This window comes from Barbus barbus (genome assembly GCF_936440315.1).
Source record: "Barbus barbus genome assembly, chromosome: 47".
Classification (NCBI taxonomy): Eukaryota; Metazoa; Chordata; class Actinopteri; order Cypriniformes; family Cyprinidae; genus Barbus; species Barbus barbus.
In genome coordinates this window covers 22,255,639-22,266,702 of record NC_136725.1, presented here as the reverse complement: position 1 = coordinate 22,266,702, position 11,064 = coordinate 22,255,639, and the positions used below count along the sequence as shown (strand labels likewise).

Here is an 11,064-nt window from a genome sequence, read left to right as displayed (position 1 = left end):
AACATTGAGACGACTGGGTAATCATTGAGTGTATCAGTAGCACCTGAGCTGAGAGAGTAGCAGAGAAATATCATGATCATCTGGTTTTGTGTTAACAGTGAGCTGAGAGCATTCATTCACACACTGTGTGTTCGAGCTCTGAGCTTGCTTCTAGAATCTCTCTGAGGCCTTTATGTTGAGGCCTGGTGTCACAGCTCACATTTCCTGTGTCCCTCAGTTTCAGAGATGTCAGAGGACGAGATGAGAGAGAAAGCGCTGGCCTCTGCCAGAGCGTCACTGGGTGGTAAAACGGAGCTGGAGAGATCGGCCATCCTCCACCAGCACCTGGGCAGCCGTGTCATGAGCGACATGGTGATCGAGACCTTCGAGCCCAGCGCAGGTCTGCAGCACAGCAGTGCAGTTACTCTCTTTGATCTGACACTCGTTTAACCCCTGATGAGTTAACGGACTGTGTTTTTCCATCAGGAGTCGAGGACGGTAAAGAAGATCTGAAGTCCACAGCTGACGTAAACGGAGAAGACAAAGATCAAACGGACGTGAGTGTGACTCCAGACTCTCCCTCCAAACAGCTGCCGGATCAGATCTCATTCTTCAGCGGAAACCCGTCAGTGGAGATCGTCCACGGCATCATGCACCTCTACAAAACTAAGTTAGTGCTATCTATCTATCTATCTATCTATCTATCTATCTATCTATCTATCTGTCTGTCTGTCTGTCTGTCTGTCTGTCTGTCTGTCTGTCTGTCTGTCTGTCTGTCTGTCTGTCTGTCTGTCTGTCTGTCTGTCTATTTATCCTTCTGTCTGTCTATCTGTCTGTCTGTCTCTCTATCTGTCTGTCTGTCTCTCTGTCTGTCTGTCTGTCTCTCTGTCTATCTATCCTTCTGTCTGTCTGTCTGTGTCTGTCTATCTATCTATCTATCCTTCTGTCTGTCTGTCTGTCTGTGTCTGTCTATCTATCTATCCTTCTGTCTGTCTGTCTATCTATCTATTTATCCTTCTGTCTGTCTCTCTATCTGTCTGTCTGTCTGTCTGTGTCTGTCTATCTATCTATCCTTCTGTCTGTCTATCTATCCTTCTGTCTGTCTGTGTCTGTCTATCTATCTATCCTTCTGTCTGTCTATCTATCTATTTATCCTTCTGTCTGTCTATCTATCTGTCTGTCTGTCTGTCTGTCTGTCTGTCTATCTGTCTGTCTGTCTGTCTGTCTGTCTGTCTGTCTGTCTCTCTATCTGTCTGTCTGTCTTGTCTGTCTATCTATCTATTTATCCTTCTGTCTGTCTGGCTGTCTCTCTATCTGTCTGTCTGTCTGTGTCTATCTATCTATTTATCCTTCTGTCTGTCTGGCTGTCTCTCTATCTGTCTGTCTGTCTGTGTCTGTCTATCTATCTATCCTTCTGTCTGTCTGTCTGTCTGTGTCTGTCTATCTATTTATCCTTCTGTCTGTCTGTCTCTCTATCTGTCTGTCTGTCTGTGTCTATCTATCTATTTATCCTTCTGTCTGTCTGTCTGTCTCTCTATCTATTTATCCTTCTGTCTATCTATCTATCTATCTATCTATCTATCTATCTATCTATCTATCTATCTATCTATCTATCTATCTATCTATCTGTCCGTCCATCCGTCATCTGTCTGTCTGTCTCTCTATCTATTTATCCTTCTGTCTGTCTGTCTGTCTCTCTATCTATTTATCCTTCTGTCTGTCTATCTATCTATCTATCTATCTATCTATCTATCTATCTATCTATCTATCTATCTATCTATCTATCTATCTATCTATCTATCTATCTATCTATCTATCTATCTGTCCGTCCATCCGTCATCTGTCTGTCTGTCTCTCCAAATTAATGAGTGATCTTTTTTGCATAATAATCAATAGGAATTGGCCTACTTCTGCCCTACATGCGTTATTGGGTGTTCTCCTGTGTAATTTTAGAATGAGTTTGCAGAAATCTAATTGATAATATATTCCACTGTGCCAAATAGAATCAAATGCTTTTACTGAAATTGACAAAGGATGCAAATATTTTTAGATTTTTATTCTGTTTGACGTGTTTATTGATTAGCCTGTATAGGGTGTGAATGTGGTCAGTATTTCTGTGATTTGGAAGGAAGCCAGAATATATGAGCAAAGCGGTGTGATTTTGAAGGGAGCGAGGCACGGATTTTTTTAAAAGTCAGAGCGTCATGGTTTTCACTTGCTCCAAGAGCACTCCATCACGAGTACGATTCATACCAACAGCCCATAATATAACTGCATATTTAACAAGAATTCTTATGTTTAACATATATTTAGCTAGCTTGATACAGATGGATCACTCAAATCAAAAACAATGTGAAGGTTATGTTGATAGCAATGGACATGCGCAGGTTAGTCGTCAAGGAATTAGTTTTTTTCCTTCTAGATACTGAATATTTTTGGGTAAGAGCATGATTTAAACAGGTACAACACTTATTCACATGCAGTCGCTCTCTCAATAAGGCATTCAAACAAATGTAATACAGTGCTACTTCATCTGTATCCAATTTCGAATGAGCAGAAATCTAAGAAATGCTGCAATCTACAGATAAAACAGACTAACTGATGAAAACGTAGGTTATTTTCATCCTTCACAAACAAAATGTGCACTGCAATAAGCAGCAGTGAGACCTTGTAATGCAGACAACCATGCAATAAGCTTTGCATGTCGTAGGAAAAAATTTGCGCACTAGTGTTTCAATAAACCACTGTAAAACTACTCTGCTAGTATTTTATTTATTTTTTAAATTTAATATATTTTATGAGCAGAACTTCTGTGATATTTCAAAGCATACTGAAATACTTGGGGAAACTGTTGCTGCTCCACTCCGCTCACATACTCTGCTCAGGACAGTGTGTCTGTTAAGGAAGTTTACAGTTCTGGTGATTAATATACTGCTAAAACAGTATATTATATATATATATATATATATAGATGCTAATATTAATACCCTGTAATACGGCAGTATTTTGATATAGACCATGGTATTTTCTTGGTGCCTCTGGTGATATACTATGGTACAATGTCCAAAAAACATGGAATTTGTGGAATTAGAACAACAGACACTTTGTTGCATTGTTGATTTGGGCCGTCTGTCTTGTTTTTGTGTTGACAGTAAGATGACGTCGCTCACAGAGGACATGCGGCGCAGCGCGATGCTGTGCATCCTCACCGTGCCCACCACCATGACCAGCCACGACCTCATGAAGTTTGTGGCTCCCTTCAATGACGTCATGGAACACATGAAGATCATCCGGGACTCCATGCCCAACCAGTACATGGTGCTGGTCAAGTTCAGGAGTCAGGTCAGTTGCTTATCCAGATACAAGAACAATTACAATGAATGAACTGAAATTTGATTGGGCAGGATCTAAAAAGTCCCCAGTTTGTCTAATCCTCACTAATTTGGTTTATAACACAGTTCTTCAGAAAAAAACCTTCATGCATTTTCTGGTAAAGACCGCCTGCAGCTACACTTTTCACAAGAAGTTGATTTGCCTCTGATTCTGATCATAGACACTTTTTGCTACATGATTTGCAAAATAAATTCATGCAAATTTGCCTACTGAAGTTTTTTTTGATGTTCAGTATTTTATGAATGGACGGTCATTGTGGGGTTTTTTTCCATTTCTTTAGGCCGATGCCGACAGCTTCTACACAACATGTAACGGCCGTCAGTTCAACTCCATTGAGGATGCTGTCTGCCAGTTAGTCTATGTGGAGAGAGCGGAAGTCATCAAATCTGAAGACGTAAGGCTCTGGAGCATTAGTTAGTAGTGTTTACTAAAGCAAATAACTAATATGATTTGAACAAACCACCAATGATGCTTCACAAAAGTGCTACGATGTGAGTTGATGAGTTGATTTATCTGAGTTTTAATATTCCTCTGGTCATCAAGCTTTTTAGATGGATGCCGAGGCTTTTTAGGTCAGGTAACATCTGCAATCTCTGATCCAGTTCATTTGCTGGCTTCCATGAATTCAATACACTGTGATATCCACAAACTGGCAACCCGGGGTCTCAAAATACTATTGGGTTAATTGTCAGTGGGCGGAGTCACACAAACCAAAACAAAAGCCGTCATTCCATTCACACAAAACAAACATTTAAAGTAGAATAACTGGCTGTAGTGTTGTTTTTCGGAAAATGAAGTATGTTGACTTAACTTAAATATCTGCAAACATATATATTATGGTATTTTTATACTTTAGCACAGTCAAAAAATTCCATACAGCACCTTTAACAACCGTTACAATGTATAAATCTTCTCCCGTGACCTCATGGGATAGTAAAACGTCCATCGATTGAATTGGAAGTAGTAAAGCATCTGGGGACTTTTTGCCTATGAATTCAGACATACTAATCTTTTAGCATACAGTTCACTTACTATATAGTATGGTAGTAGGTATATTAGGATACAGTATTAGTGTTACAATTCTTGGCAAAATGACAAAACATTTTTTTTAATTTTCAATTTTTACTATGATTTAAACAAACACTAAGTTATAAAATTCTTGGCAACATAACACTATTTTAGACCGATGCATTGCTTGAGTGACCAGGATTAACCTGTTTTGTTGTTGACTAGCTGTTTTTGTTTAAACGCACACATGTCGTGTTTCCAGCACTGATTTATGTATAACAATAGCTGCAGTGTTCTGGAATGTGTGAATGATCTCAAACTCTTCATTATAAACAGGGGGCCAGTTTACCTGTGATGGATCTGACTGAGCTGCCCAAGTGCACCGTGTGTTTGGAGCGCATGGACGAGTCCGTGAACGGCGTGTTGACCACCCTGTGCAACCACAGCTTTCACAGCCAGTGTCTGCAGAGATGGGAGGATGCATCGTGAGTGCTGACATTCACAACCAAAGCATTTAGATTCAACATGCAATCAAAATTATTTACTTCCTAATCATTAAAAAAAAAAAAAAAATATATATATATATATATATATATATATATATATATATATATATATATATATATATATATATATATATATATATTTCATCACATTTGGATATATATATATTATTTTATTTTTTTTTATTTTTTTTTAATTAAAAAAAATTAGCTTTGCTAGTGATATATCCAAGGCTGTGTGGGCTAGGAATATATATATTAAAGTAATATTCATTTTAATCCTACTGCAAAAAGTCCACCCTACTCTAATTATAATATAGTTTTTATTGACTTGTTATTATAATTTCATATTTAAATAATTTAAATTTGTTTTACATTTAATTATCAACAGTAAGTTGTAAGCGTGTGTGTGTCTATATCTACATCTATATAGGTTACATATATATAACTTTTTTTAGTTCATTTTGTTCATGCTTGGCAAATTTCATCCACACCCTCGCACATTTTTTTCTCATGACGCATCAGAGCATGACACTGTGTTTGTGCTCATATTTTGCTTTCATCTGTTATTTACGTGTGTCACTTTTAAGCTTTTTGTCCTGATTCTTCATTGACGTTATACAGGTTTGCTGGGCCGTTCTCTATTCTTGCTGTTGTGTTTGTTTAATTGTCAATAGCTGACCTCTGACCTGTGAGATGAACGTCACAGTGTCATGTTTCAAGCGCACAATGGGAGTACAAACTGCTTTTGCTGAGATGGTTTCAGGTTTAAATGTTTACACACATGAATTATTGGCACGTGTGATGCATTTTTGTGACATATTTCTGAGTGAACCGATATTCAGTGGGAAATTATGTAGGGTGGGACTTTATTTTATTCATCAGGATTTGATTGGGCATAAAAAATAGGTCATGATATTATTAGTGGAGTTTGCTAATGCATGCATCACTCTTACTAACGCTCATACTATGAGTTAGTGATTTGAGCAGACTACTAACTGTCAAACTGTGACTCATAAATATTCGATTTAGACTGAAGAAGGGACATTTATGAAGAAAGTAAATGGTCTTTTTGACATCATGTTGTCTTTACAGGAATAGTTCACCCAAAAATGAATTTGCTGAAAATGTACTCGCCCTCAGGCCATCCAAGATGTAGATGAGTTTGTTTTTCATCACATTTGGAGAAATGTAGCATTGCATCACTTGCTCGCCAATGGGTCCTCTGCAGTGAATGGGTGCCGTCAGAATGAGAGTCCAAACAGCTGATAAAAACATCACAATAATCCACACTACTCCAGTCCATCAGTTAATGTCTTGTGAAGTGACAGCTGCATGGCTGTAAGAAACAAATCCATCATTAAAACGTTTTTAACTTTAAACCATTGATTCTGGCTAAAATACAAGACCTCTATCCATATAATAACGCTTCCTCCAGTGCATCTTTTCTGAATCAGGAGAGAAATCTGCACAGATCAAGCACCGTTTACAGGCCAAATAGCTCTAAACAAATTTTGATGTGAGAGACAACAGGGGATGGACTTTTACACCAGAGGAAGCGTTACTATGGATTGTGAATTCGTATTTTGGCCGGAAGCAACGATTTGAAGTTAAAAATGGTTTAATCATGGGTTTATTTCTTATAAACATGCATGTTTTTGTCTTCACAAGATGTTCATTGATGGACTGGAGTGGATTATTGTGATGTTTTTATCAGCTGTTTGGACTTTCATTCTGACGGCACCCATTCACTGCAGAGGATCCATTGGTGAGACAGTGATGGAATGCTACATTTCTCCAAATGTGATGAGGAAACAAACACACCTCTATCTTGGATGGCCTGAGGATGAATAAATATTCAACAACTTTTCATTATTCCTTTAAGAGCACTAACAGTGTGCACGTTTTCTGCAGGTGTCCTGTGTGCAGATACTGTCAGACTCCTGAACAAGTGGAGGAGAACAAGTGTTTTGAGTGTGGAGTCCAAGAGGTAAACAACTTATGGATAAAATCAATGAAAAAGAAGCTGAGTATTGACTAATTGCACACGGAAAGCATCATTGTTATTTATAATGTAATATAATTAATAAATTTTTGCACATCGTGTATAACATATATCCTACATAGATCTATTTTTCAGTTTGTACACTGTATGGATTCAGTAACTTACATTGCATTATAATTTAGACATATTTGTTGTGTCATAGAATCTGTGGATCTGTCTCATCTGCGGTCACATCGGCTGCGGACGCTACGTTAGTCGTCATGCCTACAAGCACTTTGAGGAAACGCAGCACACTTACGCCATGCAGCTGACCAATCACAGGGTCTGGGACTACGCTGGAGGTGTGTGACGTCATAGAAATGCAGAGATGCTAAAAATAAAAAAACTAGGAAAAAAGATCATGTAGAATACAGTTGATGAGCAGTCATATGCTTGAAAATAATGGTTAAATAATTTCACTGAAATATTAACTTCTCTGGTACTTAATCTTAAATATCAATATAAAACACTGCCCTGCATTATTTACATTTAGTTATTTAGCAAAGCGATTTACAAATGAGGACAATCATGGAAGCAATCAAAATCAACAAAAGAGCAATGATATGCAAGTGCTATAACAAGTCTCAGTTAGCTTAACGCAGTCACGTAGCAAGTTTTTTTTTTTTTTTTTTTATATAATACATAAAAAGAAAACAGACAGAATAGAAAAAGAGAAAGCTAGTGTTAGAGGTCCTTTTAAAAAAAAAACAAAGAAAATTATCGATATTTAAAAAAAATGATATTTATTGCTGATTATTCATGTTAACATTTTACTCAGAAATATGTCAAATTATGTATTATTCTATATGGATCATTATCATGCTTCACTTCTTTAAACACTTGTCCAATTCAGTATTATTTTTAGCATCATTAATATACTATTTTATGAATATTTTTAAATTAGTTTTTATTTTGATTTTCATTTAAATTTTAGTTATTGTAATTTTTTGTGTGCTTTTGGCATTTTCTTTTTTTAATTAGACTTTTTTTCCTTTTTCAGTTTTATTTCTTAGTTATTTAGTTTTAGATATTTAAAATGTAGTTAAACTAAAATAAAAAAATTATGCCTTGGCAAATAACTAAAATAAGATTCTTATATTTTAGTTCAGTTAACATTTATTTTATTTCCAGTAATGAAAATGGTTTTTGGTTTCAATTTTAGTTTGAGCTTTAGCTAACGATAATGACCCTGGTCCAAGCAGATTAGCCAGAGCCGTCTGGAAACTTTTAAACTACAGCCGCCTTAAAAAATTTAATTAATCTTTTTTTTTTTTTTTTTTTTTTACTGGTTAAAATCAAGTTTTCACCTATAATATTTATTGTTGAACAATCCTGTTAATATTTCACTCCAAAAATGATGCAGGTTAAATGCATTGAATGTTTTTTTTTTTTTTTTTATGTTTTAATTTTAACTTTAACTTTTTATATTGAAAATTGTCTTTGGCCTTATGTTTATCAGATAACTACGTTCATCGGCTTGTTGCCAGTAAAACCGACGGGAAGATGGTGCAGTACGAGTGTGAGGGCGACACGTGTCAGGATGAGAAGATCGATGCGCTGCAGCTCGAGGTGTGTGTGTGTGTGTGTGTGTGTGTGTGTGTGGGGAAGTTTGCTTTGTGTTAAATACTCTGCCATCTTCTTCATTTTTTTAAACAAATTTTTTCCTACAGTATTCATATTTATTAACCAGTCAGCTGGATTCTCAGCGTATTTACTGGGAGAATAAAATCGTTCATCTGGAGAAAGACACAGCGGAGGAGGTGAGAACCGCAGTTTACTTGAACAAATCCATAACAGCATTATGTTTAAGATCATCATAATCTGCTATATCTCATATTAACATAAGTGATCCAGCTTCTTTATGTTTGTATGGGTTTTAGATCAACAACATGAAGGCCAAATTCAAGGAGACGATTGACAAGTGTGACAGTTTGGAGCGGAAACTAAACGAACTCACCAAAGAAAAGCAATCCATTGAAAAGAAGTAAAAATGACAGTATCTTTCAAATGAATTTTTCATAATCATCAAATGAAACACTTGGGTCTCTTTACAATAGCTGTTCACTCTAGGCCAGACAAAATGACCATGATAACAGGGTTGTTACAGTTAAATAACTGTCCATTGAAACAGACTTGAAAATGCACTTTTTGCACAATTTGAAGTCAAATTGTTATAATTCATGAATGCTTTGAATACAGACCTAAGGTTGGTCTCTTTTTAAAGAAGACAGAATATTGCAGAAGTGAAATCATAAAAAAAAAAAAGTAAAAAATGTTATAAAAGTTTAAATGAAATGTACGGTACTATTATTATTTTATTATTTTATTAAATATTTTACAAAATATGTTTTAATCCAAATTTGGCATAAAATGAATGTCTAAATAAGTTGTGTTCCAAATTTGAAGTTGATATAAAATAAAAAAAATTGAGGTTACTATGCAATTTTGTTTGTGTTATACCACAAACAGCCACCGGGTGCACTCCAAACCCCATTGAATTTTTTTTATGCACTTTTCTGTATCAATTTCTCCTATCACAAAATAACCACCAAATAGCCTATGGAGTCTTGAGACTCAGACCTTTCTGATATGTATTTTGTCAAGATTATAATAAGTTTTGATTCTATTAGACTGTAATATATTTGGAATATGACACCTCCCACTAAGGGGGAGGAGCCTGCTAAAAGTTTGTGTCATAAATTAATCTATTACTGCTCCTACATAATTTTTAACAACAAACAGTGGTGAATTATCTATTTAGGAGTCTTGGACCTTTCCAACGGTATATAGTTTGTCATGATTAGATTAAGATTTAATGGTAATATATTGAAGTAAAGTTAGGCGTCCCGTATACGCCTAACTTTATAAATTTTTTTTAACTTGTTTTATTCATCTAGTAGACGAGACAACATTTCTCGTTTTCATTTAGTTTATTCAAATAATGTACTAAGATGGCAAATTAATAGAAATGATTTGATTAAATGAAAATGAAAAGAGAAAATATGAAAACGTAAAATAATCTAAATATTAATAAAAACTAAAATAGTATATGAATGATAAAATAACTGCATGGTAATTTTTTTTTTTTTCAAAATATCAGTTACTTAATGTTTGTACTATAATAATAGTAATAAATATAAATTAAAATAAATAAAATATTAATAAATTAATAATCTGAGATATAATATTTTTTCTTTAAAGTACTGGCTATAGTTATTGCAGTGTATTTATTGGTGGTAAATATTGTTTTTTGAAGGAAATTAAAATTGTAAATTTTTTGAAAGGTAGTTGCTTAATGCTTCTTGAGATTTCAACATTTAAAATGACTTTTTTTAGTTTACACAGTCTTTTGACATTTTTGGGCTGTTTTCTGCAGATGTTCACAGCTGAACAACAAAGTGGTGAAGCTCAGTCAGGAGCTGCGGGAGGAGCAGGAGATGAACCGGTGCCTGCGAGCCAATCAGACGCAGCTCCAGGCGCAGCTGCAGGAGGAGGAGAGGCGGGCTCATGAGGCGGCGGCCAATAAAGAGGGCCAGATCACCGAGCTGCGGGAGCAGCTGCGAGACGTCATGTTCTACCTGGAGACGCAGCAGCAGATCGACCGCATGCCGGCGGACACCCGGCAAGAAATCCAAGAGGGTCAGATCAACATCGCTTCGGCCCCCGCTGCCCCGCAGCCTGGGCCCTCAGCCCACGGCACCGGCAAACTGAGCGGCCGCAAGGGACGATCCAAGAGGGGAAAGTAGCAAAAGACATGCTTAGTGCATTCAGTGCTTAACGGATGGCAGAAATGTTGCACAGGAAATGAGGAAGTTTGAATAATCACCCTTCCTCACGTTAGAAGCTCTAATATATAACTATTTGTTCACTAATATCTCGCACGAGGACACCAGTTCTGCTTAGAAATGTAGCTTGACCTGTTTTATACGAAAACAAAGTGCTGTTCTTGTCACACAATTTTATTTTCGTATCTTTTTAGTGTCCTCATAGCTGGAAGATGGCAGGTTTTGATTTACTTTGTTTGTAGAAATGATTGAATATTGCTTTCTGCAACTCTGACAGACAAATCCCACAAAAACATGTTTGTGTCATGTTTCGCTTGGAGAAAAAAAAATAAATTATATTTTGCTGTAATAC

The 11,064-nt window shown here is 36.2% G+C and overlaps 1 protein-coding gene across 1 annotated transcript in view; it reads left to right on the top strand.

The window, feature by feature from the left end:
- LOC306865601 (BRCA1-associated protein-like) overlaps window positions 1-11,064 on the top strand; it is an 11,769-nt gene extending 705 nt beyond the window's left edge. The window contains exons 2-12 of the mRNA XM_079410308.1: window positions 218-379; window positions 466-649; window positions 3,132-3,321; window positions 3,653-3,766; window positions 4,717-4,865; window positions 6,798-6,873; window positions 7,091-7,229; window positions 8,387-8,496; window positions 8,598-8,687; window positions 8,808-8,911; window positions 10,304-11,064. Coding sequence (XP_079266434.1) covers window positions 218-379; window positions 466-649; window positions 3,132-3,321; window positions 3,653-3,766; window positions 4,717-4,865; window positions 6,798-6,873; window positions 7,091-7,229; window positions 8,387-8,496; window positions 8,598-8,687; window positions 8,808-8,911; window positions 10,304-10,673 — 1,688 coding nt within the window. The 3' untranslated portion in view covers window positions 10,674-11,064. The remainder of the gene's footprint in view (window positions 1-217; window positions 380-465; window positions 650-3,131; window positions 3,322-3,652; window positions 3,767-4,716; window positions 4,866-6,797; window positions 6,874-7,090; window positions 7,230-8,386; window positions 8,497-8,597; window positions 8,688-8,807; window positions 8,912-10,303) is intronic.